This window comes from Crocodylus porosus, unplaced genomic scaffold (assembly GCF_001723895.1).
Source record: "Crocodylus porosus isolate Cpor-Errol unplaced genomic scaffold, CroPor_comp1, whole genome shotgun sequence".
Classification (NCBI taxonomy): domain Eukaryota; kingdom Metazoa; phylum Chordata; order Crocodylia; family Crocodylidae; genus Crocodylus; species Crocodylus porosus.
Genome location: NW_017728925.1, coordinates 16323208 through 16338744, shown reverse-complemented (window position 1 = coordinate 16338744; position 15537 = coordinate 16323208). Strand labels below are relative to the sequence as shown.

At 45.7% G+C, this 15537-nt stretch overlaps 1 protein-coding gene across 1 annotated transcript in view; it reads left to right on the top strand.

Annotated features, from left to right (window-relative positions):
• KCNT1 (potassium sodium-activated channel subfamily T member 1) overlaps positions 1 to 15537 on the top strand; it is a 171953-nt gene that overhangs the window by 104948 nt on the left and 51468 nt on the right. Inside the window, exons 3-9 of the mRNA XM_019541124.1 lie at positions 1089 to 1168; positions 5154 to 5253; positions 10717 to 10773; positions 11395 to 11443; positions 11859 to 11918; positions 14386 to 14460; positions 15388 to 15471. Of these exons, the coding sequence (XP_019396669.1) occupies positions 1089 to 1168; positions 5154 to 5253; positions 10717 to 10773; positions 11395 to 11443; positions 11859 to 11918; positions 14386 to 14460; positions 15388 to 15471 (505 nt within the window). The remainder of the gene's footprint in view (positions 1 to 1088; positions 1169 to 5153; positions 5254 to 10716; positions 10774 to 11394; positions 11444 to 11858; positions 11919 to 14385; positions 14461 to 15387; positions 15472 to 15537) is intronic.

The following is a 15537-nucleotide window of genomic DNA, read 5'->3' as shown; positions in this document are numbered from 1 at the left end:
AGACTGCACACAAGTCTCTTTTCTCAATGATCATGTTAACTTTGCGGTTATAAACACAGAGGGTGAGACGCTCAGCTGGGTTATGCAGCTATAACCAGAGCCGGATTAACCCTTTAGTGGGCCCTAGGCAAACGAACTCATGGGTCCCTACTCAATACTGTATATTTATATTACTTTTTTCACTCAATAATTATACTGCGTAAAATAAGCACAACTGAGCCCCTTCTTCGCTTTGGGCATGTGCCTAGTTTGCCTATGCATTAATCCCGCCCTGGTTATAACTGCTTGGATCTAGACCAGCCAAGCTAACAGATTATAGCTCCTACCCCTGCATATGTAAGGGAGGCTTTGTGACTGCCAGATGAGCTTATATCTAAGGCTGAAGTTACAGGCCATAGCACAGAGCATGTCTGAGCACTTGCTCTGGGTGCCCTGGCTTCTGGGTATTGCTCATGATGCCAACACCCATCTTCCCTGTTTTACCCCAATAGCTGAATAGCTGCCTCTGGTTCCAGCAGCAGTCGAGGTCAGCTGGAGTTGTTGTCTTGCGCCTCTCTAAATTTGAGGTATGGAGGCAGGGCATTCTCGCAGTGGGGATTTTGTCTTTGCCTCCTGGCCTAGGAAAGCCGGGATGTGTTGTCCCCCAGGACCTGGTGAATGTGCTGATACCTGCAGGGTACCTGAGGTGATCCTTGGTCTTTCATACTAGAGGAGATCCCATGCTATAGAAGAACTGGTGGCTTCCCAGCCCCTTTGTACTGTGGAAGCTGCAGAGAAAAGGTAAAGGAGGGTTGTGATGGAGTCTTCCAAACCTCATCTAAATAAGACTTTGAGTAAATGCTTGTTGTTACTATTATTGTCCATTTATATTGTATTTGCTTGAACTATTAGCAGCCTGCTCTGCACAGTGGTCTAACGCCCTTCTTTTTCAAATCTCTTTCATAGCATATGTTGTGGGAAGAGCCCTGAGAGAAGAATAGAGACACCACCTGATGGGCTGAGATGCTTTTAGGGGTGGGAGGATGTGGGGGAAAGGCACTGCCGATGACAGCTCCGATTAATTCAGTCCTTTCTTGATTTCCTCACAGGGTCCAAGTAGAGTTCTATGTAAATGAAAACACCTTTAAAGAGCGACTCAAGCTGTTCTTCATCAAAAACCAAAGATCAAGTAAGTGTTTGCACCAAAACTCTCCTTTAAAATCCTTCTTTTCCAGATAATTATAATCATGTCTGTCTGTAATGACACGGGAGAGAAAAATATGAAATTGTTTAACTAGCTTCAAAATACACCAGTGACTTTTGTTGGTTTTCTTACATTCTTGCTTTTGTTCTATCTTTTCTTTGTTCGTTCTTTCTTTAGTCTTTTCTTGTATTCTGTTCTTTCTTTCTTTCTTTCATTCTTTTGTTCTTTCGTTTTTTCTTTCATTTTTTCTTTAGTCTTTTCATTCGCTCATTTGTTCTTTTTTTTTTTGTTTCTGCTGGTTCTTGAATGGAAAACTTGCACCATCTAGTGGTTACCATTTGCAGTCTTGTGCCCTTGACACCACCGCTTCCAATGGATCTGTTCTCTGATATTAGGTTTTTGACGTGGTGTTCCTCAGCCTGAGCAGTAGCGTTGCTGTATGGTAGCCCCCGTGCCAATTCTACACGTAGCAGACGCTGGATTAATGAAATTCATCTGTGAAAGCAGATTGGTGTGGGAGTGGGTTTCCTTTCTTTCTGAAGAACAAGGCTCCACAAGGAAGATGGGAAAGCAGGATGTATTTTTGCCATCAGCTTCACAGACATTTGTATGCCGTTCTCTACTACAGCGTGCAAGGGCAATTTACAGGGGGCCAAATTGTGAGTTATACTGAGCACCATTAATACCTGCTCATACCGCTGGAGCTTAGTGCCTCGAGGTCTGCAGGAAGAATGATTGCCCCAGTTGCAGTGAGCCAATGCTCTAACCTGCCCAGACCTTGGAGGGAAAATTCAGATGAAAGGATTCATCACAGTGATGTCAGTAGTTTAATAAACAGGCTGGAGAGAGACATAGATTCTGGTGAGAATGAATATTGCAGGGGATTGCTGGGGTGCAGTGACATAGTGCAAGATGAATTCACATGGAGGCAAGGTGCAGAGAAAGGCTATGAGGATGGAGATGAACGGCCTGTTGTCTGCAAGGGAATCAGCAAGCCTGGACTGGTTTGGCCTTAACAGGGACACGGTGGCTCTCTGCAAGTATATCAAGGAGCAAACAGCAGGGAAAAGAGCTGCCAGCTAAAGGGAAGTATTGGCACAAGAACTGATGGGTATAAAATGACCGTGAATAAGTTGGCCTGGAGATGTAGAAGATGATTCTTATCCATTGGAGCAGTGAGGTTCTAGAGTAGCCTCCTAACGGGAGTTGTAGAGACAAAAAAACAGCACTATTTTGAAGTTGAAGCTCAATAAATTAATGAAAAGGATTGTGATATGCATTTGCCTGTGACAGCAGGGGCCTGGACTGGTTGAACACAGAAGTCCCTTCCAGGTCCACATTCCTATGTAAGCCCATTCTTTGCAGTGAGTCTGTTGCATTAGCAATGAGCAGCACAGTGATGTTCGTATGCATGTACCCCGAATGCAAGAAGTCCTCTCATTGGGACCTAAGCACACATATGGATGTTTATCCAGGGGGAGTGCAAAGCTGAGATTATTCAGGCTGGATGCATTTGGTTTTGCAGGTGCACCTTAAACACGGCCCAACGCTAGCAGGCATGATTGCCATGGCATTTGGGAAACTCTCTGGCATAGCCTGATAGACTTCATCGTCCCAGCCTCTTTCAGCCCTGGGCTAAACATTTGAATTTTTACTGCTTACTCTGGCTGTGGGCAATACCTACCCCAGGCTAGTTCATACTGAAGCTGAGGGCTCTGTGTCAGTCCCACATGAGCTCCATCCTCCTTCCGTATTTCCTTGTCTAGTGCTAGCACCACAAGCAAGGGGCCCCCCTCCTCCATTTCAGCCCTTGCACCTCTCCTTTTCAACTCCACAGACCAGATTCCACTTGAATACCTCTGCCTTCATTTTCTGTCAGAGATAAAGCATTAATTGCCTGGAGGGAATTAACAAGTGAATTTATAATTTCATGTTTCCTTTTGATTGGTGCATCTCGTGTTCTTGTTAAATAGCTGGAGTGTGGCAGGACAAGGTGCCCTAGGGAGGAAGCATTTAATGGAAATGTGGTGAATTTCTAACTTGCAATTTGAGTAATAGCCTGATGATCTGGCCGGGGAGAGGAGGAAGTGGATAACGTGACAGTTCTTATCTCCCATTTCTCCTTCAGCAAGGCATTAAGCAACTGGCAAGCAATGGGTGGACTTCTCTCATTTATAAGCGACCTTTTCTTTTGTCACAGGTGCCAGCTTTTTCTGGGCTAAGAAGCCCACCTCCCTTTCTGACGTTTTGGGGGCCTGCAAAGAGTTGACTCATTTAATTTATTCCCTCTTTGGCCTTTGATTTCTTTGAAGCTGTGTAGGATGCCGAGTGAAGCACGCAAGCCTGGAGAAAAGTTTGTGCAGCACTCCGGGTCTCCTGGAAAGCCACACTAGCAGCCGGAAAGGGAATGATTAGGCATCCTACCACGTATGCTATAATAAGTAGCGCAAATTATGGTGTTTGTTCATTCTTGCACTTAAAGAATAATGGATGTTTTAAATACTAATGAAACAGATATTCCAAGTATGGAGTACAGCTGACAGGGCTTTGGGTATTTTTGTATCCCATCATGAGCAGCGTGGTCTTTTAGAAAGCCTTAAATGTGGAGTTCACTACAAGTTTCTGGCAAAATCAGCAGGGTTTGCAAAGGTCAGAAGGTAAGGCTGCTTTCAGAGACCCAGGGCCAGACCACACTGCTCTGCCAGTTTAGTCAGGGTCTGAGTCTGTGGTCTGGCATGCCTGCAAAAGTGAATTCATAGTGCTGCCCTTCCTTCATTTCACAACATACATAGTAAACCCAGTCTGTCCCCTGTGTTTTCAGTTGCTGGTGGGTGCAGAATTCGATGCCAGGTGGAGTTGTTTCCTTCAAGCACATGTCCCATAACTGTCAAAAGCCATTTCCAGTGAAAACCATAGACCTGAAGCCCCCATTTGATATTGCACCTGTGCAGAGCCTGACTGAACTTGAAAGCCTCCGCAATCACCCACCACAGACTTCATTGCAGGACTGAGGACATGTTTCGCACTTCTGCAAAACTGGTCGAGCCTCTGGAGCAGTGATCCTCAACCTGGGTGCCTTGAGATCCTTTCAGGGGTGTCATGGGGCACCACGTAATATTAGCGCTGTTAGGGGTGTAAATGCGATTTACAAAGATTTCAGAGATTGGGGGTCGGACTCGATGATCTGTTTAGGTCCCTTCTAACCCTAGCTACTATGATACAAATGGAAATCCATCATGCCAACAGCTTACTGACCTGCCGTTGTGGTCTCTCTGACTTCTTTGCAACAGAAGAATTGCTCTAGTATTTGTCTCCAGTCAAAAAGCAAGTGAAAGCTAAGAGCTGGCATTTTCCAAGGGGGACCTTGAGTCTAAAGAGGGATGCCTTGATTCTCACATGGGCTGCCTTGAATCTAAAAAAAGGTTGAGAACCACTGCTTTAGAAGCTTGACTTTTGCAAGTGAAGGTCTGTTGACTTGGCAGGGGTGCATCCCCTTCACCCGGCGCAGACGTAGCCTGTGGAGCTCCCTGCCACAAGGCAGAGCACAAGACCAGACAAGAAATCGGTATTAAGAAGCAACTGGAAGTTCATGTTTCTAGGTGGGGAGTTACAATAGTAATAGTAAAAACAATGTGGAGGGGATCTAAAACCTGCTGCTTCAGGGATCAAGCCAGCCCTTAACTAATGAGGGCCAGGAGAACATCTTCATGGTTGGCAGGTTCTCACAGAGTGCAGGGCTTGTTGCACCTCCCACAGAGACATCTGATACTGGTGGTGGTGAGTGACCAGGGGCTGGGTTGCATGGTCTGCTTGTCTCATCTTGAGTCCAGTGACCCATTCAATTGCCCTACATGCGCGTGCATCTTTTTATACGTCTATGATACACAAGCAGCCTTGCATTGGGGATCTTTTACTGGCTGTGTGTTTCCCTCTTTCACTGCCTTTTCACCCCTTGTCTTTTCTGCTACAGGCCTGAGGATACGGCTATTCAACTTTTCTCTGAAGCTTCTTACCTGCCTTCTCTATATTGTACGTGTCCTGCTTGATAATCCAGCAGAGGGGATAGGATGGTAAGTCTGTCTAGTCTGTCCACAGCTAACCTCAAGTTTTGTTGATCTTCCAATAACACGTCATGATTTGAGCCAACAAGCTATCAATTCATGGACCTGGAAATGCTTTCAGATCTTCCACTGTATTTGCCCATCAGTGGCCAGTAACCAGTCCCAGATAAAGGCAACTCATGTTCTGTCTTCCACACCATAGTTCTGCATCTGCAGATGAGAAATAGCAATAGGAGAACAGTTTGAAAAGCAATTTCTATGCTAAATGTGAGGACTGGTACTGGTATTGGCAGTGTGTTTGTTTCTGCCTCGTTTCCTGTTGCTTTTTACCCAGGCAAAAATAGGGCTGTTTCTCCAGCCTTGTTGCATTCTCTCTTTTTAAGTTGTTGTTCCTCTAATATGCATTTTTTTGACCTCTTAGCAGTTGACTTGAAATTAAGGTATAGGGATACTATTGCAAACTGTATAGAATTGCCATGCCATGCATGCACTATCAGGTCTAGCCACCTGCACACCCATAGTATGCAGAAATCTGAACCAAGGGTTTTCGGCACTGTTATAGATGTCCAGAGCTCTGGTCCTTGATCAAAGGGAAATGTTCCTGCATGTAGATGCGTGTGATTTCATCCAGAAGACAATAATGGACACTGACTAGAGCATTTAAAATTATTTCACCTAACCTGCCTCTAGCAGCATTTCTCTTAAGCAGGGGCAGTATTTCTCCTTCTGGCCTTTTCTGGCTATCGTCTTCATCTAACCTACTCCTAAAGGATGCTACTGAAGCAGGAGGTATTCACTTACGCTGCGTAGCTGGTCCAATAAAATATATCACCCTAGGAAATCCTTGCCTCTGACTGTCTTAAATATTTAAAATCCTTGTTAATTCTTCCCACTCTGTTTTAATTAAAAAGAAAATCCCCAGTTATCTAAATAGATTTACCAAGTGGAAGAGAGAGTTCCTGTAACCAGCACTACAACCGTCTGTCTCTCCGTTTCTGCCCTCCCTCTGCCTTCACCCTGATTTATCCTCTACTTATAGTGATGATGAGGGCCATAAATTTAAATGTCTGAGTTCTTCTGCTCTAATGATCATTACAATGACACATGTTTTATTCTTAGTCTTACTTTTACTCTGATTCTTTGTTTCAGTCTTATTATGAGAATCAGTTATGGTGGACATTTTATGTCAGCCTCCTGTGCTGTCATTGCTATTGGACTTGAAGTCATTGGACCCTGCAGAAGTTGGACATTTTTAATGTATGTTTGTTCAGCTACAGAGGACGTTGATGGACCGCACGGAGCGGCTTGAGCATGGGTGTGTTGGGAGATGGGGATGGAGATGGTCTAGAAGAGATTCTGTTTCCAGACACTGAAGAACTATTTGCCAAATGTATTTTGCAACACAGCTGTCATTGCCTCTCCCCGTGGCCCTTTTCAGCAAGCCAACCTTTCAGCTGAAGTTGTAGAAGTACTTTTGATTTCCCTTGAGTCCTTAGAAGTTCTGTTTGAAATCCATTCAGACATTTCTGATGTAAATGGTTTTTTTCCCCACCTTCATCCTCTTCCTAGAAGGGTTGAAATGTCAGTGATGCATGGAGATGAAAAATAAAGCTACGTGTTAAGGAGCAGGGGAACACTATCTAAGTTTTTCACAGTGGGAAATGGCAACGCATAGTTCTGGATAGCTATGTATCTCTTCATCGAAGTGAATACAACCATCAGTCTGTGCAACACTTAGTAGTTGAGCCACTGTCCTTGCAGACATGGAAAGGAAGAAGTGTTAGCAAGAATCTCACTCCTGCTGTAGTTAGCAAAAATACAGGGTGAATGTCTTGTGGCATCTTGTCATGCCTCATTGTCAGAGACTCCCTGAAGCAAGTGACTGTGTTCCCCAGCCTTGCACGACGCACTTGAAAATAAGCTGGATGGGAATTTCAGAGGACAGGGAGAAACTTTGTCCCAGAGTCAGGGAGAAACATTGTCAGTCGAATTTTTCCGAACATGTGAAATTTTGGGGGGGTCAGATTTTCAAATGATGTATTGCAGCCTATTCTATAAACTGGCCCAAAAACAGCAAGAAAAAGAGAATTTAATTGACAAACTAAAATATTCATGATAAACGAAAGTGTTTCAATTCCAGAAGGCCATGACAGTGCCCCACGGTGTCTTGTCCCTTCATCTCCCTTGGTGCGTTGTGGCGCTGGCTGGCACGTGGAAGCCAGTAACATCTGAGCTCCATCTTCCATGAAGCCCTGCAGCAGCATTTTCAGAATATACTTTTTTTTCTTGCTAAAACCTCCCATTTTTTCTTTGAAATAAACCCATTTCCTGATCACCCTGTTGCAGCTGCAGTTTTGCTAATAGGTCAGACAGTGGGTTTGTATAGGATGGTTTGGATAGCGTTGGCCTAAATGACCTGTCACGGTCCCTTCCAGCCCGACTTCTCTCTGAGTCTATCATCACCTTTAATTTGTATTTCACCATTTCCCCTCCTGGTGTGTCGTGACCCTCTGCTCACAGGTCTTGTTTAGCAGTGATAGTAAAAAAAATATTCTGCATATGAGCTCCTTTCACCTCTGACTTTAAAACAACTCTTCCATTTTACTGAAACGCATCGTTCAAATTGCCTTCGGACACGGTGCAAAAGCACAAGAATTCAGTGCTGTGCCAAGCAAATGTTTTCCGTATGTTGACATTTTTAAAGGCTCTGACTCTTAAGTCCTGCTTGAAGCCTTGTGAAAGGAAATACGCTTGGCCATTTAGAGACCTGAGCTGACAGGCAGTTAAATGCCCCAGCTTTGCTGTGTCCATTTTGCATTTCCTTGTTTTGTTGGCTGCAAACGTACATAACTTCTCCCAGAGTCGGGGCAAAGCATGAAAGTCTGTTAGCATTTTGATTCTTCTCTCTTGCAAGTCGGTGAGGTGTGATGGGAGGGCAAGGAGAAACAGGACAGTTAGCACTAAGGCAGAGCTCTTCCAGCTTCTAGCATGTCCTTCACACCCCATATGAAGGAAGTGTGTCTATGTTTTCAACTTAGGTGGAGAATCAAGTGTAATGCCCAAGCCCACCGAGTGAATCAGTGTCAGAGGATGCCTACCAGTCTGAACTTCCTGGATTTAGTTTCTAGGTTTGGACTGAGCCTTTTCTGTTTCTGCACCATTTCATGAGCTGGGTCACTGGGGGAACCAGTTCCCTGGGAGACTGGCAGTCCAGTTGACTCTTGGGAGAAAAGCAACGTCCCTGCAGCTTGATGAGAAGAAACGAATTTCAACTTCTCTTGCCAGACAAAGCCCAGCTAATTAGAGACCCTCTAAAATTGCCTTTGCTCTTTCTAGGTGCATGTAGTCCTTTATGTCTGCCTACACCAAAGAGCACATTTGGAAGAGGGGCTTCATTACAAGGGGCATTTGCATTATCGAAGAGTGTTTTCAGATCCTTAGGACTTGATGGGCACAACACGTGCTGCCACCAGTAGAAACTTCCTCAGCCTGATGAAGGGTTTTTAAACTTAAAAATTTTTTTCCCTACTATTTAAGTTGGTCTACTAAAAAATATCAGATTCACCCGAAGAACCTTGTCTGCCAATAGATTTTACACTTGAAAAGCAGACCTAGCAGCTTGTAGCAGAAACTCCTTCCCCAGGTTGGGACAAATGATCAGCCATGGGCATGTAATAAAAGCTGGTCAGCAGCACGAGTGCATCCTCTCTTGTTGAAGTCCTGGCTTCTGTACCCTCCACATGCTTGTCGTTGCTGTTTGCCTGGCTAGTTATTCTGGAGGGCAGCTACCTTATCCTAGAAATAAAAGATCCATGGCATCTTCTGTATTGCAATGGTGGTTTATTCAGAGACAGCTCCAGCAATGCTAGATTTGACAACACTAACAGCCATCCCTGGGGAATGCCTATGCTCTACTTACTCTTAGCTCCCTATTGGTCTTCCCCCTTCATTTCAGATCACTGCTTCTGCCTCTATGGGATGTACAGCCCCTTCTTTGCCTGCTGGAGGACAGCTGCCCACGTCCTTATTCGATAGGGGCATGACTTTCAAGACATCCAAATGACTTTGCCTTTAGGTCCCATTGAAAGGCAATAGGTTTTAGGCAATGGGATTTAGGCGCTCTGGAGTATGTTACCCAATGATGTTTTCAGCATTACAGTGGAACAGAGATGACAACCCACAAGCCCAGAAGGGAAGCCAAACCTACCGTTTATTCATTTATTCCCTCTCTGCCGGCATCTGGCGCACAGCATTTAGACTTTTAGAAACCTGTTATCGTGCACTAATGAAAGACCCAGTTGATTCCTCAGCCCAGTGGCAGGTGTCCTGGAAAGGGTATTTGCAATGAACTCTTGCAGTTCCTTATAACATCACAATCCCTATTTTCAGCAGGGAGCTGCCTCCATAGTAAATTGATCGGAAGGGCATAACCAATTGCCACAGTATCGAAGCATCTCCCAGTCTGTAGCAGGTTTACCTGCACTTCACGCCGTGCAGGATGGAAGTGTTGTCGTGTCAGCCCTACGTGATGGGTACCTGTCTGGCCCCTGGCTCACTCAGGGTCATGCGGGTGATCCACGGCAGAGCAGGGCTCTCCCATTGCCCTAAGCTAATGACCTATTATAGGCCCCATCTTCCTTTCCCTAAGTGAGCAACTCACTTTGCACCAGAATCAAATGGCCTTTTGGAAGCCAGCTGTATCTATCTCAGATGTGTGCACGCCTCTGAAATGCTGGTTGGCGCACTGCAGTTGTCTTCTCTCTCTGTCTTTCCTCTCTGCTCCCACAACCCACTTGTCCACGCCTCTGAAATGCTGGTTGGCACACTGCAGTCGTCTTCTCTCTCTGTCTTTCCTCTCTGCTCCCACAACCCACTTGTCTTAGATGCTTCCCAGGGAAGAGTTATGCTGTCTGGCGCCAAACGCATGTGCCAGACAGGATGATTCATGTCTTGCACACATTTCCATTTCCCTTCCTCAACATCTTGGGGTTCTTCGAACTTCGTTCGTGGTCAGCTATCCCGGAGAAGGGAAAGACAGGCTTGGTTTTATATTCTGTTGCCAAGAATTTTAGTTAGTGGCTCAGCTTTTTACTTTAGATTGCTCTAGGGAAAAATGCTATTTATTTATGCTTCTTTGCCCGCTAAACCAGTGCAGCGAGGTTACCTGCATTACCTGGTCTGGATACAGGTTGCGTGCTGGCAGCTCTGAGGAAAGTCAGTGGGATCTAGAGCCCTTTGACTTCTGGCGCTGTGAATTAAAAACAACACTGAGAGCTTGGTAGGACTATTCATACTAAACCATGCTGCATATAGGAGGGGTTTCTGCAGTTTCCAGCACCTGCCTCCTTTTTAGCACACTATTTTTTGTGTTGACATGCTTTGCCTTGCTTCAGGAGGTTAAGAGGCAAACTGTGTTTAGCCATGATGTCAGGCTGGTTGCATCTCACCTGGTTTATGTGTCTCTTGTCTTAGCTGGGGATGCGAGAAGCAGAATTACACGACCTTCAACCAGTCCACAGATATCAACTGGTAAGACGCTAACAGCCTGCACCTCCGGCTCTGCTCTTGCTGCTTGCTGGGAAGCCCAGGGCTGTGAACTGATGCTTGCTGTCTGCTCATAAGAACCTCTTATTCACAGAGATGCATGCATGGGGGCCCTCACACATGAGCATGACTTCCCCAGTTGCTCCTACTTGCATGCACATATCAAATGCTGAAAGGTGGCAAGCTCTCCAGAGGCCCCTTTGTGGCTGCTCTCAAGCCCACTGGAGATGGAGATCTCGAGGGAGACAACAGGACTGTCGTGTTTGTGGGTTTGGGATCAGGAGTGAGGTGGTGGAGTATGGCTGAGAAAACCCCTGGACTTAGACCCACTCTCAGGGTCTCCCCAGGGATTCGCTTTTTGTTGCTAACATTTTGGCAAAGGCAACTACTGTGAATTAGATGAGCCAAACCCAAACTCTTTAGCTCGAACTAACTCCCACCAGAGGAAGAGATTCAGATCTGGATATAGACTTTTCACCTTTGAATGTGAATATTATGGCTGCAAAAGCCAGCGCACAGCTGATGTTTGCATTTCAGCTTTTTCCCTTAGGCAAAGCAACAAGTTGACATGAATTCCAAGTTGGAAACTTTGGTATTTCCTTGCAGGGCTCCCATCTTATGGGTGGACAGGAAAATGTCACTCTGGGCCATCCAGGTGAGTGAGTAACCCTGGGGTTACACTTGTCCTCCAGAAGTTGTGTGGGGTTGATGTTGCTGAAGGTTTATGCTCTATGGGAACGTGCAGGCAACAGGATGGTTTGATTAGTTGGTGAGGCAGCCTCAGACCCTTTAGATCAGGGGTTGGCAATGTTTTTGGGCACCCGCAACCTCGACTTGTAAAATGTTGACATGCCAAGGGTGGGCAGCAGGGAAGCCACGAGGGGCCCAATCCTTGTTGTGGCAGCTCAGCCTCAGCCCCTTTCCCTCTGTCCAGCCCAGGGTGCACATGCCAAGCAAAATGTCTTTGTGTGCCACACTCTGGCATCCGGGCTGGGGGTTGCCTACCCCTGCTTTAGATGATGTTTCAAACCGAGCCCCAGACAATGTTTTTCTTTGATTTTATTTTTCAGGTCAGCATTGCTTTAATCAGCTTTCTAGAGACCATGCTACTCATCTATCTCAGCTACAAGGTAGGTTCCTCCAGAGAATGGAGCATGACCACCCCCCCCCTTCCAGCTCCCACTGAAATCACTACAAGTCCTTTCTTCCCTTTCCCTGTAGCCGTGGGTCTGCTGGGTAGAGCTGGGCAATAGCTTCCCATACAGCCTGACTGTGGGTGGTTGGAAATTAAAACCTGGATTAAATCCGCAAGTGGCCTCTGTCCATTATTGTGGGTCAAAAGGAAAAAAACCAACCAAACAAAAGCCAAGCCCCAAGTACTTAGGGGGTTTCAGAGTATTAAAAAACTGGTGCTGGCTCTGGACCTGACCTCTGCAGCTGGAGTTTCATTTCTGATGCATTTTGAGTTTTCCCAACTCTCGCTCATCACTGAGACCACTGAACTGAATCAACAGGCTGCTCTGCAGTCCCCACACCCAGGGAATATTCCTGGGAGAGGACGCATCAAGTAACTTCATGTAGAAAATAGAAAATTTCTTTGGGGAACTGGGCTGCAGACTCCCTTCCTGCAGCTTTGTCACCAGGGTTCAGTCCTGGATGGTGTCAAGTGCCTGGACTAGCAAAGCAAGTGACTGACTTTTAGTTCATGAATCCTACTGACTTCAGTCCGGCACGTGCATGCTGTGTTCTGCGGGAGGCCCAAGAGCCAGGCCCGTGGAAGCAATGAGCCCATGGAGAGCCGGTTTATGGCTTAGCAAAGTCTAGTAGAAATATTTCCTGCGTCAGGGGCACGGTTGGCAGTCCATGGGAGAGTTGGGAAAAAGCGAGTGTAAATGGTTCCCAGTGGAAGGACATTTGTTAAATGGGCCTCAGCTGTAACATTAGTATTCGATATCATTGTCTTCAAAAGACTGGCGGGAAGCCACAAAGCCTGTAATTTCCTTTGTACCTTGAATCATTCAGTTCACACCAGCCATTTTATCTCCTTTCTATCAAATTCCCTCGACCGATCTTTTTTGTCTGCCATCACCATGCGATCCTCATCACCGCTCAGGCAATTGCATTACGTCCTGCATCATTTTCTGGCATTTCTCGCAAAGGCGGTGATAGCGGGGAAGGGGCCTTTTTGCAAACCACATGGCTTTTTTCTTCTTCTTTGTGCAGCCCAAATCTCCCCACCTGCCCCATTAACCCTGCATGATTGTTTGTGCCCAAGGACCATGGGATTCGTGTGGTCTCGTCCTAGACCAGGAGAGCCACCTTGTGCTGATAAGCCCCTTTTAAAATCCACAGTGACAATCCCCTCCCCCCCCAACTTTCAGTGGTGTTGCGATCAGGGCAGGGTTGGGGCACACTCATGGCACGGTGTTAATGAACCTTTTCCTTGCTTCATTTGCTCTGCTGATGAGAAGAGGTCGTCTCTGTGCAGGCCTGTCAAGCTGCCACCGTTTATCACCTTTCTTCAGCCAGCCAAAGAACTGTGGCCTCCATAAATGCAGGGCTCTTCAAGTCCACTGCAGCATTTTTCCTTTTTTTTTTTTCTGACCCATGATCTTTCTCCAGGCAGCTTAGGTGAACTGGATCTACCTGGATGCATGAGCAGCCTTCCTTTTAGCCAAGTGTGAGCCCCGTGTGTATTTTCAATGAGATTTGCAACCCTCTCTCATTGCCATGTGTCTGGGCAGGTCATTTGATCCCTAAAATTATGTCACTCTAATCAGATGCTTCCACTGTCTTGCATTTAGTATAGCGATTCTGTGAGCACACAGCGGAGAGAAGGAAGGGGCTGATTTTCCTCCCCTCTATAGACATTTCCACCAGCAAAAGTGAGTGCAAGACATTCATTGTGGTCACATTTTGCACTGAAATAAATGAGGCAATGGAGGATGAGATCCTACTGGCGATGTGTGATTGTGAGAGTTGTGCGACTAGGAGATGATTCTCCGCATCTTCTGTCCTGCACTCACCACCAAACCATTGTGCAGACAAGAAAATGTATTGCAGTAGTCAGGCCGATTTCCTTCATGCATTTGATTCCTCAGCCTACCTTTGCTCTATTCAGCCCCGTGCTGGTGTCTGCAAGCAGGGAAAGCGCGGTACCTTTTTTAAAATACAGCGTGAAATCCTTTTATCTGCTAGGGCTTTTGAATGAGGTGTAGGTGCTTTTCCCTTCCAGGCAATGAAACGTCAACAGGTTTGTTACTTGCATTGTTGCACTATTGAGGATTTCCATTATTGACCTCCGGTGGTTGTAGCTTTTTGCAAGAGGCCGTCTGAATACACCTTCTGAAAGCACCTACAGATATGCTTGTGTATTCGTTGTATGTATATCCAATATGTAAAATATATACAAGGAATACAAATGTTTTCAAATGCTTGATGATTTCAGAGTAGCTTCTGCCACTTGCTGTTACCTTGTACCTGCTGGAAAGTGCCCGGTACCTTCTGCCTTCTATAATGCAGGAACAGTTGGAGGTGATTCACATTGTCTTGAATATTTTTTTAAGATGACTTCATTAACATTGGTCCCTTCTACAGGGAAACATTTGGGAGCAGATTTTTCGCATTTCATTCATCCTGGAAATGATCAACACGGTGCCCTTTATCATCACAGTGAGTATTGGCTATTGACACTTTTTAAACAAAGCAGATTTCAGTAAATACTACACTTTTATTTTGGAACCACAAATAATAGGGGTCCATCCAAGACAGCAAATAGAGCTGGGCATTTTTTTTTGTCCCCAAATTTTTATCAATGGAAAATGACATTGAAGTTGTTTATAATGAAAAACCGAAGACCAGAAACTTTTCGGTTTCCAAAAATTAATACATATTTTTTTTCTCTATTAAAAAAAAAGTGAAGCTTTTCTTCCCAGAGGAAACAAATGACATGTTTTCACTACTCCTTTTTGGGCAACAAAGAAATATTCATGGACCCAAAAAGCTTTGCAAGAGTTATTCAGGCAATACCATGTTCAAGGCTGCCTTTTTTTAAGGTTTTGCATAATTGTAGAGAAGGTATAGAATGGCATCCTGTGCGCCTGGCTGCTCTGAGTGAGCAGATCCTGATGGTTGGTTATCAAGGCTCCTGCACCAGTGCAAGGCTCAGTGCAAGATCAGGGTAATATTTGTAGCCACAATCCAGATCCACTGGTGGGAGATGTGGTGTGGACGGGAGTCGGGTGCTCATACAGCTCGGTCACCAAATCTTGCTTCCGGCAAGATTGAATTCTGGCCGCTGAATCCGTGAGCACCAACCAAGACTCGGGGAAGTTGGAGACATCGCTGCTCTGAGGCTTGGTTGTCAGGGAGCACATAGATCAGCATAGCAGAGAGGATTGGGCCCCACTTTGCAGTCCCAGCGGAGGCCCATTACACCCCTGTGTCCTCTGCCAAAATGCTGGAAATGAGATTCACAGCAGCTGGGCTAAGAATCGATTAACTACTGTTTAGAGCTTCCTTGAAAAAAGCAATGTTGATTTGATGAGTTGTTTTCCCACCCCCCTCCAAGCCAACCTGTAAATAATGGTTGTTTTCTAGATCTTCTGGGCCCCTTTGAGGAATTTGTTTATTCCGGTTTTTCTGAACTGCTGGCTGGCCAAGTACGCCTTGGAAAACATGATAGTAAGTAGCTGCAGATCACCGCGGCCTCCTCCATTAGTCAGAATAGCATGGTTTTAGTCTGCTGGC